At 39.3% G+C, this 17,517-nt stretch overlaps 1 protein-coding gene across 8 annotated transcripts in view; it reads left to right on the top strand.

Annotated features, from left to right (window-relative positions):
• Positions 1-17,517, top strand: part of nf1a (neurofibromin 1a) — a 334,390-nt gene that overhangs the window by 66,134 nt on the left and 250,739 nt on the right. For 7 of the 8 annotated variants that reach the window (XM_043718254.2, XM_043718251.2, XM_087977264.1 and 4 more), the window contains 6 exons: positions 3,669-3,744; positions 5,010-5,167; positions 10,180-10,353; positions 12,138-12,266; positions 13,843-13,917; positions 17,244-17,375. In XM_043718254.2, coding sequence (XP_043574189.1) covers positions 3,669-3,744; positions 5,010-5,167; positions 10,180-10,353; positions 12,138-12,266; positions 13,843-13,917; positions 17,244-17,375 — 744 coding nt within the window. The remainder of the gene's footprint in view (positions 1-3,668; positions 3,745-5,009; positions 5,168-10,179; positions 10,354-12,137; positions 12,267-13,842; positions 13,918-17,243; positions 17,376-17,517) is intronic. The other variant, XM_043718253.2, reaches the window with a different exon arrangement.

The raw sequence follows: 17,517 nt of genomic DNA, 5'->3' as shown, positions 1-17,517 counted from the left end.
AACCTGGTTGCTAGTAGAAGCAAGTGCCTTCCACTGGGCAGGGCTTGGGTGAGGCAGTATGCCGAACCTGTCTTTCCCTGTACTCAGTTCCAATAATGGGCCACTCTGCATGCTGCAGTTCCTGCACTCACCATGATCACAGCTCCTCACTGTTGTGACACCCACAGTTGCAGCTGCACATGATCTGACTGGCTCAGCCCAGCACAGGCCAAAGTACCAGACTCACTGGTCCTGTACATTGAGTGATAGCACTGTTCGCCAATCAGATGTTGTGAAGTGGACCATACCTTTGTCCCCATACAATGAGGAAAAGCGTCATTCACAAATTAAATGCTGAGGTCCCCACTACCACTCACCTTGGTACCTTGACACACCAGTTGAAAACCACTGCCCAACAACCTTCAGGGGTCTACATTGAGTTTAATAATTTTAATTAGTGAACATCTCATAAAACCCATACGTCCTGCCTTTGTGTTCTTTCCAGCATATAGCTCACACATTTACACTTGTCAGCACCCTGTCTCTCTTAGCTTATTAGTAATTTCTTTGTCTACCTCTCTCCCAGTCTTTCTTCCTTTTTTTTCTCTCACTTTCTTTCTTATTTTTTTCTCTCTCTTCCTCTCTCCTTCTCCTTGGGCCCGAGGCCATGTATTCTGTTCACATGTGCATTTGCACACGCACATTCTTCAGCATTTGTGGTCTCTTTTGTCTGTATATATGGCTACGAGGGACACCTGGTCATGGTGTTTAGTGGCTAGTTAGAGTTCATGGCTGTGGATTGCTAGTTGTCTGTCTGTTTGTCCTATATAGTGTTTTGTGCTGTCTTTGTATGGAATCTTGCAAATTACATTAGTCTTGCACATGATAGTTTTAGGGTCTCTTTTTGTCGTGAGTTGTTATCTAAACGTGACTGTTGGTTTATCCATTCAGTGGTTCGATAAGTCTGACTGTCAGTTCCGAGACGTTGCTTATGTAAGGTAGTGTGGCTAGTGAGTTAGGCCATGGCATGTCCTCGTCACATTGTTTGTATGTTAAGCATCTGCGGATGAAGTTGCAGGGATATCTATTCTTGGCGAAAGCTATAGAGGTGTTCTTCCCTTTGTAGGCTGGGAGTGCAGCAGTGTGTTGTAGCCCTTTTGAACAGGGTCATAATGAAGCTTCTCTTGTGTGTGTTTGGGTGGTTGCTGTTGTAATTCAGGAGCTGATTGGTGTGTGTGACTTTCCTATACACTTTTGTGGTGCATTCACCGTTCTGTGTTCTTTGTGGCATCACATCCAGGAGTGGGAGTTGATTGGTGCCTTCCTCCTGTCATAAATCTGTGAGTATGATGTTGATGATCTGGTGTGTGTTCTTGATTTCTGTTCTCTTAATGACAACAAAAGGGTAGTCTACGTATCTGATCCAGAGTTTGAGTTGGATTGTGGGAAGGCTGTTTGTTCCAATCTTTGAATCACTGCTTCTGCTTTGAGCCAGGATATGGGTGAGCCCAAAGGTGTTCCATTGATCTGTTCATACATTTGGTGGTTCAATGTGAACTGTCGTCAACCACACGTCTACTAGTTAGAGTATGCAGTCCTTGTTGACAGGTTCCCCGTTGTGCTATCTATTCTGCCTGTTCAGGAGGTTGGCTATTGTCTCTCTGGTTAGAGCTTTGTCAGTTGCAGTGCTGTTGCATCATATGAGACCTTTGCTTCGTCCTTGTCTATATTTATATTCATGACCAGCTGTCCCCAGTGGCCATACATACAGATGACAGGGGCCACATATTCGACTAGGGCAAGCTAAACAGGGGGCAGCCAGAGGATACCACACATTGACCTGGATCCAATATACCAGCGACTACAACGAACAACTGGAAGCAGCAGAAACTGAACCAAATGAATTCCAGAAGAGAGAGTACAGCAGTGCTTCACAGGATACTCCAAAGCACTAAAGATGTCACCCAGGCAGGCAATGAAACATCTGCAAATCAACTTTCCATCTCGGCAAAACGTACCCACAACCATGACAATCAGCATCCGAGATACAAATCTGTACACAAACATTGAACGGTGTGCTTTGGTTTTAGATTTTGAGCATTTGCAGTTCTTTTTGTTGGGGTGATGGTTGTGGCTGGGGCATAGTTACTCATGGAATAGTGTTGTAGATAAAATCAGAATGCTGCTTGGTTACCCTGTGGGACGGCTCTCCCAGTTGCGGCGCAAGCCCCCAAATGTTGGGAAAGAGGTCGGAGATGATATCCTAGATGTTTTTTGTTTGTTTGTTTGGTTCTGTAACAAGTTGGAAGGATTTAGGCACAAACTGCCTCATTAAAGTTCAGAAGGTTCAGACATGGTTTTCTGAACAGTGTTCATGTTTTGGCAAGTGAATGGATTGTTAGGAATTGCATTGGATTTTACTTTCATGGCTATATTGCATGTACTGAAACTAATACTTGATACTCTTTCCCTGAGTGTAGAGAGATCCTTGTACCATTGCCTAACCCATGAAGCACTGCGTACAAAACTGTCTCCCTCCATATTTGCATGATTTGTTCAAAACAGTGACCAGATGTGCAACACCAGATTGGACAGCTTATTGTAAACACTGCACTGAATGAACTTGTTTCAAGCTGAATGCTGAATGTAATGGCAGTAAACGTTGCCCCTGGCTTCAGCTGTGTGTCAGTAGGTAGCCTGTTGGCTTTTGTGGTCTGATTCTTGCTCTGAGTTGAGTACACAACGTTACTGGATTTGGATTCAAGTGCAATACTGAAGGAGTGTTGCACTGTTGGGGTGGTATTGACTTTGAGAGGAGCCTAGCATTCACTTGAAACCAGATAGTTTAATAGACCTTATCATAAGAAAATACTTGATGGCTTGGATGTTCTTTATTCCTTAATTAACATTACTAAAGCAGGTTATCTGGTCATGAGGACATTGCAGTTTGTGGGTACTTGCAAAATACAGCTGGCTTATTTATATTAGGTTTCTGTATTGCAACAGTGACTGCACCATTTAGAAAGTAATTCATTTACTGTAAGAAAGGTAGGGGGGGGGTCTTGACACTTTGCATGACAGCATATAAATGCAAATTTTGTTCTTTTATAGTTCCTAGAATAAGGATGGCTACCTTTTTGGTCATTGTCTTTACTTGTTAAGATTTCCTTGAAAACAGTACCTGCTATCTGATGTATCCCCCTTATGTATGCACTTTGCCATCCTCTAATTTAAATATTCTTCACAAAGTGTTACAGCAATTGATACAGTTGAGCCTTATTTAAACGATGCATCTGTTGTGTTTGACCATGAGCCATAGCTGGATTTTGAGCTGAGTAATTTCTTGTATTACAATGAGTTTACCTGCAATGTGCCTATCATGTTGTAAATTGTCTGCACACCATTAGGAATACACTACCTTCAGCTCTACCAAAAGTGCGATCGATGATGTTGGTCTTTGTGCAGTGAAAGATTTTCATGTTTTTCAAAAGGTAGCACTTGCTACCTTAAGATATTAAAAATTGCATTTGAATGTACTTCTTTAGTTACAGTAATCTTTACAAGTGCAGTTTCCATATTTGAAAATAGTCGTCTGCTGATTCAGATGCTACATCCTACTTGTGATTTATAATTCATTTAGTTTAAAGTTGAAGAACTTACAGCATTTAATCACATTCTTTATATCTTAGGCATTTTGGAATTGGGTGGAAAATTATCCAGATGAGTTTACTGTGCTGTATCAGAGACCCCAGCCTGATTTGGCAGGTAAGCAATGCCGAAAAATGATAGTGCCTTAAATACTAAATGCTTCAACAGATGGTTTATGCATCTGCTGGGAAGTGTTAAATGTTGTAGTGTTGAAACTTTTGTTGCTTGCATACTGTTGACATGGATTTGTAATCCCCTCCTATTCTGTGAATTAGTCCTGTAATTCTAAATTTGAATTTGCAATAACAATCTGGATAGTTTTGGGAGATTTCAATTTCAGTATTTTTTTTCCATAAAATCACATGGTAAGTGATTGGAGAAATTAGTCTTTTGTGGTTCTCCGGGTAAACAAGTGGTAAAATAAAAGTAACCAAAAGACAAATGCACAATACTTGCATTGAGCAACACAAGGAATGCAGTAGTTGAAAGACAAAGCTAACCACCACCACCTCAGGCAGGGCAGTGAGTGTGTGGTTTTGCCAGAATCTTATGCATCCAGAGAACACAAATTAAAAAGTAAGAAATTGTTATTGTGGATAATTATGTAGAAATATCTCAGTGCTTCGCACAATAGATTGAATTTAGAATCCATTAATTGATGCAGGATACAGCTTTACAATAATGTGCGAGCAATTGTTTGGCTAATGATTTGATGTTGATATGTGTATCACAGTTCAATTGTGCACAGACAGCTCGATAACCAGTTAATAAAAATGAAGGAAAATAGTTTACTCTCTTGCAAGCAGTTGGATTCAACAAAAACGTTCAAGTTAGAGTCCGTAATTTGCTCACGATCCATTTGTTCACTTCATTATAGAGAAAACAAAAATGCCTGTGTCTGACACAAAGCTAGTTCATTTTATTGGATCATCGATTATTGCCACAGATGGGAAGTGCACTCAAGGGACTGAATCTGTTTGTGCATCCAAAAAATTCTACTTCACTGTTAACATTCCCCTGGAGTTGCTTGTGGTTTCTTGCATTGATAGCGTTTCCTACTGATGGCCTAAGCAGGTGCTTTAAATCCATGGGTGTGGAACAGTTGTGGAGTGTCTGGTTTATTTTATCAAATACTCTGCAAGACGTTTTTTTTTTTTACATGCTTGCATTGAACAATTATAGTTTACTTTTCAGTAAATTCCGAAATATTGTTGAATTTGCGGTTGAACCATTTTCTCGTGTATTCAGTAATGAAAAACCTCAAACTAGCTGGCATATTAGATTTGTTTCCAGCGCAGTTGGTATCACTTTAATGCATTTTTATCTTTTGCACTTTTTTTATCTCTCTCTTACCGTAATGTCCCCAACACGTTCCATGAAAGATTGTTCGGAGAAGCTTTTTGACCTTGTGGATAGCTTTGCTGAAAATGCCAAACGGAAAGCAGCAGTCTGGCCGTTGCAGATTATCCTCCTTATCCTCTCTCCTGATATTCTGCAGGATATCTCTAAGGAAATAGTTGAAGAAAGCAAAATGAACAAGGTAATTTTAATTCTGGCCATCTTGAAGGTGGTTGGCACTGTTATGCAAGTTGCAATCAGGTAGATTTTACTTGGTTGCACTGTCTAAGAGGATAGTATGTGTCAGAAAGTTTTAACCAAATAAAACATTGCAGCAAAGCAAGATTGTTATTATTTAGAAACCATGTGTGCAATTTCAGTGAAGAGTGAATCACAAGAATTCCAGCAAATTTTTCACTTTTAAGGATCCGTAGGCCCTTTCCATCATCATGACAAAACTACAGTTGGTCAATTTGGATTTGACTGAGATTCAAGGCTCCCACAGTCTGTTTGGTCAACATGGCTAAATGAAGCATTACACTTATTTGTAGGCTAATAAAGACCATAAGCTTTCTGATGACCAACCAAGTTTTATCAAATTGTTTTCCTGGATTTATTAACACTTAGCTTATAAGCCCAAGATAAATTATGTATCTTAATTTTGTGCATGATCACCAGTGTGGTAACTGGCCCATTGAAACGTAACTGTTGGAGGACCGAGAGCTAGACTTTTAAGGGAATAATAGACTTTTCCCTGCTTCTGTTTCCATCATCTTGCATTATACAGTCCGCACGATGAGATGTTGTTGCAAAGCATTGCTGTGGCAATATTCTATACACACCACAGCATCAGTCAACATTGCACAGTCAGGGAGTAGAGATCACATCTGGAATGCGACACAGTCCTAATGAGTACATAGTTCGGGGAGTTTGGTGCAGAGGGGAAGAGGTTTTTTTTTGTTGAGCTCATAGTTTGTAAGGTTTTTTTGAACGGGATAAATCGAAACCCGGCATTGGGGCCCAACACGCACGCACACGCGCACACACACCCCTCTCAATGGATATCCCAATAGCTACTAATTTCTCTGTCTTTACAGAGATAGAGTCATTGTGGTATACAACGCAGAACACATCATTCGGCCTAACTTATCCATGCCGACCACTTTTCCTAAACTGGACTAGTCTCATTTGTCTAAATTTGGCCCACATCCCTCTAAATCTTTCCTGTCCAAGTACCTGTCCCAGTGTCTTTTACATGTTGTAATTGTACCCATCTTCACCACTTTGTCAGCTCATTCCATATATGCCCCAGTCTCTGTGGAAAATCTTTCCTTTCATATTCCTTTTGAATCTTTCCCTTCTCACCTTAAACCTGTTTTGATCTAGCTTTGGACTCTGCTACTCTAGGGAAAAAACCTTGGCTATTCACCTTATCTGTGCTTCTCATGATTTTATAAATTTCTATAAGGTCATCCCTCTGCCTCCTACACTACAGAGAAACAGTGCCATCCTATCCAGTGTTATGGATTAGGCCAGACCACTCAAAACATTCTTAAGCAGGCAGCCAGACCATAACTTTGCAAATTATTTTGGCACGTGTACAGTGAAAATTACCTGGACTAATTTAGCAAGGTTGCCTACCAGGTTTTAAAACAGACAAAAATTTATTCACAAAATTACACAATGAAACACACAGAACGGAATAAAAAACTCTTTCTATCCAAACTAGATTTAATTGTGCTGCTCCGAATACACAGAATAGTTCCACTAAGGAAACCCCCTTAAAACACAGTTTAAAAAAAAGAGTAGGTTGAAGTTAGAAGGGCAGAAAGATAGACAGCCTGTTCACACAGTCCACTGCTGAACTCCCAACTAATTCTGGACTGAACTTCTTAGCTAGAGAGCTGACCACTCTCCTTCCATTTTTCAGGTTATTTCTAAAACATGGCCACTTTGCCCTGAAGTCTCATCTGTTTACATATAAACAAAAAGGCCTTTCAATACCGTTTAATCTCTGTACCAAACTAGTCTAATTGGAGCCCGGCCTGTTCATGACCACTCTGAAAAAAATCAAGAACACAGTATCCTTGAGAAAAGGAACAGCTTTTAGTAAAAAAGGACCAGCTTTGTGACACTAGCCTTTCCTTATAAGTCAAACCTTGCAGACTGTGAGACATCATTGAAAATCTTTTTTGCCCCCTTTCCGGTTTAATAACATCATTCCTGTGGTAGGGTGATCAGAATTGTACAGTACACTCTAAATGTGGCCATACCAATATTTTGTATAGCAGTAACATGATATCCTAACTCCTGTACTCAGTGCTCTGAGTGCTGAAGGCAAGGGTGCTAACCACCTCTTTCACCTCCCTATCTACCTGTGACACCACTTTCATGGTCCTACACAGCTGCACTCCTCTGTCTCTTTGTTTGACAACACTCCCCACAGCCTTACCATATTGCCCTGATTTGTCTGAGCAAAACTCAACACCTCGCATTTATTTGCATCAGACTCCATCCGCCTCAGCCCACTGGCCCAGATCCTGTTGTACTCTTAGATAACCTTCTTCACTGTCCACTATACCACTAATTTTGATGTCACCCACAAACCTGCTAACTGTGCCTCACATATTCTCCTCCAAATTAATTAAATAAATGACGAACAACAGTGGATCCAGCACTGATCCTTGCAGCATACCGCCTCTCGTCTGAAAAACAAGCCTCTCCCACTACCCTCCATCTTCTACCATCTAGTGAATTTTGTATCTATTTGGCTAGCTCTCCCTGGATCCCAGGTGATCGAACCTGACTTAGCTAATCTAACATGTTTTACCTTGTTGAAGGTCTTGTTGAAGTCCATGGAGATAACACCTCCTGCACTGTCCTCATCTATCATCATGGTCACCTCATCAAAAAAAAACTCTTATCTTAATTCTGTTATCAAGATGTAGAGGTGTACTGTACCTTTGAGAGAGAGAGGAAGCTAACAAGGGCTGACTGACAGCACAGTGTCCTGAACGAGGTAAAAAATGTAACACTTGGTTGAAACAAATAGCTGGAGTTGTGTTGCCATCGAACAAAATAAATTCAAGTTCGGAAAATCAGACTAAATTATGTCCCAGATACCAAAATCCAATTGAATTTGAATGTTACTGTTTGGGATGACATTAAACCAATCAAATGATCCGATGTTTGGAGGTATGAAGCCGGGCGTTTTGAACAGTCGGGGAGGACAGCAATGAGCGCCAACAAATAGACTACTCCCCAAACAGCTCTCTGAAGGGTACCTGTCCATATGAAATTTGTGCAGCAGAACGCCAAAGTTGACAGAGAGGAATCTACAGAGAAAGTTCGACATCTGAAGACTATACTTGGTTTGAAATTGATTTTGCTGTAAATTTGAGGGAATTTATCGGACCAGTATTGTAGAGTGGGGAGGTAAAAGATAAGTTTAAGAGCAAAGAGTTGTATATAGCTGTTGGGTTTAATATTCTCAGTTGGACTTAAAGAATAAGACTGTTAATTTTTACTGTAGATTGTGACCTCTGGGATAGTTCTTTGCCTGTCGGGTTTAAATTAGCAGAGGGGTATACCCCATGTCGTAACCGTTTGTGAGGGGCCCAAGGGGAGAAGACAGGAGAATAGAGTTGTGAAACATATCAGTCATGATCAAATGGTGGAGCAGGCTCACTGGCCAAATGCCCTAATTCTGCTCATATGTCTTGTGGTCTTTGGTCTATTTTCAATTCAAACCTGCATTTCTGTGAAAATGCTGTGTGCAGAAGCTTGTTGTTCTGTAATAAAATGAGGCAAGTGAGTCATCCCCAGCAACTCTCTTTCATGAAACATTCATTTGGAAAGCAGTAGAGTTCTGCCTGTGGGTTGTTTGTTCCACAGATGTGGGTGAGTACTTGGGGGAAGAAAAGAATAACTAAGACTGACCGGGAAAATTTAGTCGTAGTTTTGACAGTGTTGTCATAAATAACTTGAGAGCTGCAATTTTTTTTTAATCTTCAAATCATGCCTTCCATGACTGCTTGGTAAAGTATACTTACAGCCTCAGAATTGTGACACTTCAACTATATTATTCACCACCTTTTGTTTTTTATGTGAAGGAAATTGTGCAATTGATTCCTCATTGAGATTTTTTCTATAGATGTCTAATAATTGAGAATTAAAACAAACCTGTTAGCTTTTTGAAATTTTCATTCAAGTTCAGTCAGGTCTCAGATGAGAAATCAAGGTGCTCATCTGCCATTCTGACAGTTACTTGCTGTGCTTTTTTAACAAATTAAACTTCAAGGAGTGCACATCCAGGGTGACTCACCTTTGGTCATCCCAAGGATTTGAGGACCCTTGCTTTGTCAGTCCACCATTTAAAGTTTAAAAAGAAGTGCCTTTTGCACATACTCTACTTCATGTTTTAAACTGTACCTTCAGCAAGAAAGGGTACTTTGTTATTGTAACTGTTAACAGAATGACTAAACATTAGAGAAAGCAGCATGCTGAATCATTGGTGGTTTTTCTTACATAACCATGACAAACATGAATGTATGATCTTCAGTTCCTGTGAAACTGCTTCTGCTAAAGAATAATTTTCTGTGATTTGTTGGAGTGTTGCAGTTTCTGACGTGATCTTAGCCAGCAAAACTGAACCTGTAAGAAAATGAATTTTGGTATTTTATTACTGCTACTTTCAACTTTGAAAGCAGTTGTAATGTTGGACTCATGACTCTAACTTTTTTTAAAAGACAGCTTTTACTGGAGCGCATTTGCAACTGAAGGTGAGATTTTGTTGTTGATTTCTAACTGAAAAATTATCTTAAATACAATTGGCATGATTGTTCCCACAAATGAAATTTAATATCTCAAGCAATTCAGGAAAAAGAAGCCAACAGTCTTATTACTTTTTCTTCCATCCCAGCTCAATTGTGTCTTGCATTTCTTCCTTCAAGTACCTTGTAGCCTAGTTTACCCTGCTGATCGTAAAGGATATTCTATTCTGATGTTGGGTTCGGAGCCAAGTAACAATGATACAGACTTCGCTCTCGTCGTGGCTATAGCTCAGCCTTTTTGTTTTGTTGCAATTTATCTTTTCTTCTTGTAATGCAATTTAGTCTTCCAGTGGAGCTGGTTCAAGGCTAAAGAAAGGTAGGTTTGTAAATTATTCTCAGTCACCCTTTTTGATTATTTCACTCCTTGCTGATCTTTGTACAGAAGTTGTTCTTGGATAACTTGAAGAAGGCACTGGCTGGTCATGGTGGTAGTCGGCAGCTAACGGAAAGTGCTGCTATAGCCTGTGTTAAACTTTGCAAGGCCTCTACATACATCAGCTGGGAGGACAACTCTGTCATCTGCTTTCAGGTTCAGTCCATGGTTGTAGATCTAAAGGTATGGATTTTCTGCTGTGTCTTAATTTGTTGAAGAATCACCAATAAATGAATTGAGGATCAGATGATAACAAGCATGAGATTAACTGTCTGTAAATTATTTGGGACAGGGGAAACTGAAGGAGACAGACAACTGTTTCTTAAATAAGATTTACCAAGATTTGTTAGTGTAGATCATTTGTGCATGTGTGCTGCACCATTAAGGTGAATGGTGTAGGTTCTTGCTCACAAGTTGCTGATATTTTCTTATTTGGGCAATTTTAAAATCTAAGATTCATGTTCTTGTTAGTAATTCCAAGAAATTAGATAGAGGCAAACATTTAACCCTTGTGGATAACAGAATACCCCTAATTAATGACTGGAGATTGATACATTATCCAACTGGATTGAAGAGAAAGAGAGGAAAACAACTTGGATTTTAGTGTGGCTCACCAGTTCTGTATTATTGGCATGAGTGGAGCAAAACATTTATTGAAGGCAGCTATTACCTCCTTGCCTGCTTTCCTTAAATCAAGTACTCTGATGTGAAAACCAGAAACCAGGAGCTATTATAGTAGGAGATTAATGAGTATTGTCACCTCTTCGCACAGGTGATATTACAGTGGATTATTCGTTGTTCAGCAAGGAGTCAGAGTGCACAATACAGGTTGAAAGTATAGCTGTTCTAACATAGGATGAATTATTGATCTTCTGTACTTTGTAAGGTTTACCAGGAAGTTAGTGATGAGTTCACAGGGTCTGAGGCTTAGATATGCTTAGATAGAACACATCTTCGTAATTCTCATTCCCTCCCATTCATCCAAACAATATTTCAAGACCGAGTGGTAAACCTATCCAACAAGTTTCCATGTTGCTTACATGTCCTCATGTAAGGCGAGAACAAACTGCTTAAATTTGACAAGTTACTCACTGCAGACTGATTTTAATAGAGTGAATTTGAAAAAAGACAATCTACCATTCTCACCCAAGGCGGACAAGGGGCTTGTTTTTCATTCTGTGAATGCTACCCTGATTGCTGGGAACTGCCTTTAAACAAATTGAGTGTTTTTACTAAACACCCTTGTGCTTTTTTTTTAATTGAGAAGACACTGACATCTCTTTATTACTTCCTGGACTTTCTAACATGGCCTGCATGTTCCTTTCTCTCCTCCATCCCCCACCCCAAAAAAATCACCCTGCCCCAATTCATGCATCTAATTTCTCTGTGACAATTGTCTTTTTTTGTTTAATAGTGCAATAAGTGGATACGAACATGATTTATGATTTTCAACTTGATGACAAAATGGAAATCTTAAATTAGTTTAACCTGTAAAATGTTAAAGACATCATTGCCTAGTTGCTCTAGTTCTGAAGTGACGTGCGACAGCCACACGTTTAATACCGGATACATTGCCTTTTTTTTTAGACAAGACTGACCTAAGTGGTTGTGTCATGCAGGGCAGCAGATGGGCAGGTCAGTGTTGGAGATACAGACAGCGATGCCTTTCAATACATTAAAGCCTAGGTTAAAGCCAAAACATCATACTTGTCTTAAATTCCAAAAGTATAAGCAAGTCCAAATGTATAAATTCAAACAACGCACACTGTCTAAAGGATGGGGATAGCATTAAAATGAGCGAATGCTACTGCAATGTTTCCTTTCTCCTTTTATATTTTGATTGAACTGGGAACTTTCAAAGTGATCCAAAAAACAATATCCATGAAGTTCATCTGATCATTGCATTAGATTATCACATCTGTAATTCTTTGTTTCGGTAATTGCTTTGGTCTGTTTTTATTTCATAGGCCCTGTTGTTTAATCCTAGCAAGCCTTTCTCCAGAGGTGCTGGCAGCCAGAGTGCAGATGTAGATCTCATGATAGATTGTTTTGTTTCCTGTTTTCGCATCAACCCTCACAATAATAATCACTTCAAGGTATCTAACTAAACTTTCTTTCTGCTTTGGAAAAGTTCAATTCAAATTTCTTGATATCTGAGGGGATCATATTTTAGAATATGGTATAGAAACTAGTTACAATAACACTTTGATATTTGTATAAAGGTTCCGTGGAAAAAAGGTAACTTGATATCGCTGGTACAAATGAATCTGTAGAGGAGTTAGGATGGGAAAAGGCCAACATGAAGAATCCGCTGGACTACATTTATTCATGATGGAACCAACTAATTATGCTGCTGTCCCTTGACCTCATGCATGCATTCATGGTTTGGTCAATATAGAGCTGTCAGCTTGGCTATGTAGGTGAAATTTTGAACTGCTTCTTACTGGAGAATTATATAAGAATAATCAATACTCATGTACAAGGACTGGGAACAAGAATTGACTGTTCAGCTCCTCATATCTCCTCTTTTATTCAGTTGGGAACTGGAAAAATAAATGGAAATGGATGCATTCTGACACTTTGACAAATGATTCAGATGCCAGTTGCTTGGTAAGAAAGAAAAACTGAGAACTTGGGGGAAACAACACTTTGTTATGGGGGTTATGGGAACTGCTACTAACATTGTTGATTGTTTGCTTGTTGCTGTGGGAAGGTTACAGCCTGTCCTCTAACGATTGTTCAGCTGGTGAGAGATTGCAGCTTGGAGTTTCCACAGCCAGCTTCCCTGGTGTTAGGTTGTAAATGACTGCACTGATTGCCACCATTTGTCAAGCTTATGTAGGAGTTTCAACTGGCAACCTTGTGTATTAATGGCAGTTGACTACTGGCCCACAGCATCTCTGTAAAGGTTTTTCACTTTAGTTTTCTGTTGGGGAGCTTCATAATTGCAGCTGAATGAAATGAACCTATTCGTAGAGTAAAATCAGTACAATGCAGTAGCATACATGCTAGGGCACAAAAGATTACCAGGGATTATGCAAAAATGGTTATATTACACAAGGAAGAAGAATAATCCATTCTGGAACTGGAATAATTGTCATATTGTGAAGCCAAGGTACTTGACGAGATGATCAATTTAATGATGGCTACTCAATAAACATTGGGCATGGCTTTTTTTTGAAAAGTGATGTTGGATCTTTTATGTTCATTACTGTCCTGAAGTGTTAGGTCTTTGGAGTTGTGTTGATTCTCAGGCTTGAGTGCTACTATTGAACCAAGAGTAACATAACTGGGGGAAATGGAGTTTTAATTGCACAACATTTCTGTCCGATAAAGGATTTAAAAGAGCGAACAGCGCTGTGAACAAAGAATATAAAATATAACCTGTTCTATTTAAATGTCTGATTTAAAAAGTACCTTTTAAATTATTCTTGGGATGAGATTGTTACTAGCAATACTACATTGTGTTATCCTGCTACAACAAGGTGGTGCTTTTCCATGATTTTATTTCGCAAGTGACACTTCAGATAATACTAAGAGCCAATAAAGAAGTGTGCTGATCACAAGCTTGGTGGGAGGCTGCTTTCTGAAATCTTGAACAATCTGGCAAAGGTATAGTGCTGTTTTGGATTTCACCTTTATGCTAAGGTCAGTTTCTTTGTTTTGTGACAGATCTGTTTGGCTTCCTCCTCCCCTCCAACCTTTCATTATGTGTTGGTTAATTCACTGCACAGAATTATTACAAATGTAAGTATTCCTTAATTCTTTTCAGTTGGATAATTAGATTAAATACTTAGTATGGAAACAGGCCCTTCAAGTCCACACTGATTCTCTGAAGAGCAACCCACCCAGACCCATTCCCCTACATTTACCCCTTCACCTAACACTACAGGCAATTTAGCATGGCCAATTCACCTGACCTGCACATCTTTGTGACTGTGGGAGGAAACCGGAGCACCCGGAGGAAACCCATGCAGACACGGGGCGAATGTGCAAACTCCACACAGACAGTTGCCCGAGGTGGGAATTGAACCCAGGTCCCTGACGCTGTGAGGCAGCACTGCTAACCACTGTGCCACCGTGCTGCCCTTTAGATTTGAATGGTTTCTGCTGATGTAATTTACAAGCTTCTAAATGCTGACTTGGTACTCTGTGGTAAAAGCATGATGTGAATAATGTTAATTGTGGCTTTGATTAAACAATGATCAATTCACTTTAAATTTGCTTATACTATGAAGATTTCTGGCATTGACTTTGAATTGGATACATTTTAAAATGGGAATGTTGGGTGCTGCTCTGTCAGCACACCATTCTTTTAATTTGCACAGAATAAAAGGCCTTCCATTTCTCTTCACTTGGAAATTGGTAGTAATATTGGGGCAACCTCCTGAGTAATCTGCTAGTCCTTTGGCTAATCTTGTTAATTTAGTGCCTGGGACCAATTTTGGTTGAAAAAAGCTTGAGTGCTGATGATTTGAAATTCAAATGCAAGTGGTGGAGACACAACAGATGATTAAGCAACCATGAAGAGAAAAGAAGGGTTCACATATTTACAAACTTACCAAGATTGATGTTTTCTTATTTCTGGTGTTGAAAGCTGAGGTATCCTAAATTGTTGCTCAGCAGAAGTCAGTTTACCCTGCATGGAGTCTCAACTTGAGAATACCATATACCCAGTTTCTACATTAAGCCTTCAGTGAAGTTGTTCTATTGTGAGATTCTTAAATAGTCCAAAGGTTAACAAGTATCCCTGGTCCAAATGGATTAGAAATGAGATTCAGATGTTGCCAAGGAAATATTTGCTGACCTTAAAAAAGGTAAACAATGTCTTCATAAGCAAGCAGCTTTGTTTCTCAGGACATGATCATAATTTGAATAATTTAACTATTTTTCTAAGATTGTTTCCTTGACCTCTGCACTTTCTTTAAACAGAAATGTAAATATTTAATGAAACTGGCCACTTGTTATATTTGAAAATAACTGATCAAAGAACCAAGTTTTATCTTGCATATCCTTCTCTATTGAGAGCACAATTGAATGTTAATTAAAAGTTGCTTAGTTTAAAGATTTAATTTTAATGTTTAGCGTATAGGTTGCTTTATTTCCGTTAGTTCATTAGAATTATATGAAAACTTCAAATAATCAAGAACAGAATATTGTTGAAGTGAAAATGATACTGGTGACAAACCTAGCTCATTTGAGGTGCTCAAACAAACATAGTAGAGTTGGGATATGAGTGAAGAGTGCGTCAGCTGTTGCTCTTTTCCAGTAGATGCTGTGGAAGAAGTAATGAGAATTTGAGGATTTCAGAGGATTTCGGCATGGATGCTGGAAATGTGGAATCAAAGCACACAACACTGCTGCTCAGCAGCTAAGGCAGCAAATCCAAAGAGAATGTTAAAATTTCAGGCTCATGACTTTGCATCAGGATAGTAAAAGATTGTTGCATAATTAATTAGCAGCAGTAGCAATTGGGCAGTTATTTTGTCCAAGATTGCCTCTCCTGGGAGAGACCAGAGTTCCAGTTTGTTATTAGACTGCGTGAGGGGAGTTGATTAGGAAGGAGAGATTTCTGAAGAAAGCTAATTGACCTGTGACACTCTTGCACCTCCTAGTGGTTGACTCAAGAGCGGCATTGATTATGACTTGATGCAAGGCAGACTTGAATAGAGGAGAAAATCTGCAGATGTAAATTACGTTAGAAAAAGAGCTGAGGAAAGAACTAATTTTTTTCATTAATGGGAGACTGAGGGGAAACATACAAAAATGCTTGCATTTGAAGTTTGAATCCTGTAAATGATTTGAGTGAATTAGGGAAGAGCAAACAATATGGGCATAAATATTTTCCTACGGAAGCTAGTGCAGGCCGTAATATTATGCTTTTGCCTGAAACACGTGACAAATAAATAGCCAGTGGCTGAGATAGTCATGAGCTATGATTTTTAAAAGTAACTATGTTGTATTTTCAGTGGTGTCTGAAGTTAACAAAAGACTGAAGATTTCTTGAAGTCGTGGCAGTTTTACAGTTGTGGCTTATTTGATTTGCTGTGCTGCCTTTCTGGTTCTCCTGTGGTTTCTGAATTAGGATAATTTAAGACTGGAAGCACTTTTCATCTATCAGCACTGCTTGAATACAGCTTGATTGCTTCCTGTCGCTGAATAAACAAATAGTCAATTCACATTTCCTGTACTGGTTTCCTCCTCCTCCATCTCCCCCCACAAAATCTACTTCTGTCTAAGAGAAGATTAGTCACTAGCCTTGCAGTACTGTTAGAGATGCATTTGAACATGCAAGGCCTAGTCTTAACTACTAGTATTACTTTGCAAACCAGTGTCATTTGACAGGAAACTCAATATAAAAAAAGCAGTTGCACCATCTTGGTCAGTTAGAAACTGCTGAGGGAATAATTGGTGCACATCAATGGTGTTCAATCATGGCAACCCACTTCAGAAAAAGGAACTTAAAATTGTAGCTGCTTTTGTGAAGATGCTACAATCATCATAAATTTTGGAAGCAAATTGGGACTAAATTTGGTCAATGACTTCCATTCAACTTCTAGGATCTGTTGAAAAAGCAGAGGTCTGAGGCTTATGTTCTTTGGACATGGTATCGTTATTAACAGCATTGGTAGGTGCTGCATGTACAAAGTTAGTTGGAGTATTGGTCTTTCACCACTAGGAACTAAACTTGAACGAGGCCTGAACTAATATTGATTTTCTAAATTCTGTAATAATCTGCACACAGTTCTATGTGGGAGCAAGTTCACAGCACAGTTGGCACAGTTGGTGGGTGGGTGAGGGGGGGGAAAAGAGTGAAATCGTCTTGTACATGTAGCAAAGACCTGCAAGGAAACTATAGTTTTCAAGGTTGTACAGGTGCAAAAACTCTTATCTGCCCTTCTGTAGAGTAAAGGAATGGTGCATTAACAGTTTAAATTATGAAGAATTCAGTCAAAATATATGAGAGGTGGTCATTCAATTGTACTGTGATAAACTGTCTAAATTTGTTCTCTTGTTTCCTTGCTCTTCACCTACATCCTCCAAAATCTGCCTCCATTCGTTTACACCTTCAGTCTGCAGTGGATTGGTGGCCTAAGATCGATGCTGTGTACTGTTACTCAGGAGAACTTAGAGGCATGTTAGCGGAAACTTTGAATCGGGTGATGCAGAGCTGCAGCACACACGCTCCCTTGCGTATGACGTCGGTATGCCCCTTTAGCAGTTTATTATTATTTTAATGTTTCCATCATGCCATTCCTGCAGTTTTTCCATAACTGTTTGTCTGGGAGATACAGTTTGTAGCACAATTTTTTTTTGAACCATGCATCCCTAAATAAAAATAAATCT

Source organism: Chiloscyllium plagiosum, unplaced genomic scaffold (assembly GCF_037043375.1).
Source record: "Chiloscyllium plagiosum isolate Xiang-an unplaced genomic scaffold, Cpla_swu_hap1 HiC_scaffold_31, whole genome shotgun sequence".
In the NCBI taxonomy this organism is placed as follows: Eukaryota; Metazoa; Chordata; class Chondrichthyes; order Orectolobiformes; family Hemiscylliidae; genus Chiloscyllium; species Chiloscyllium plagiosum.
This window is presented reverse-complemented; position numbering and strand designations above follow the sequence as displayed.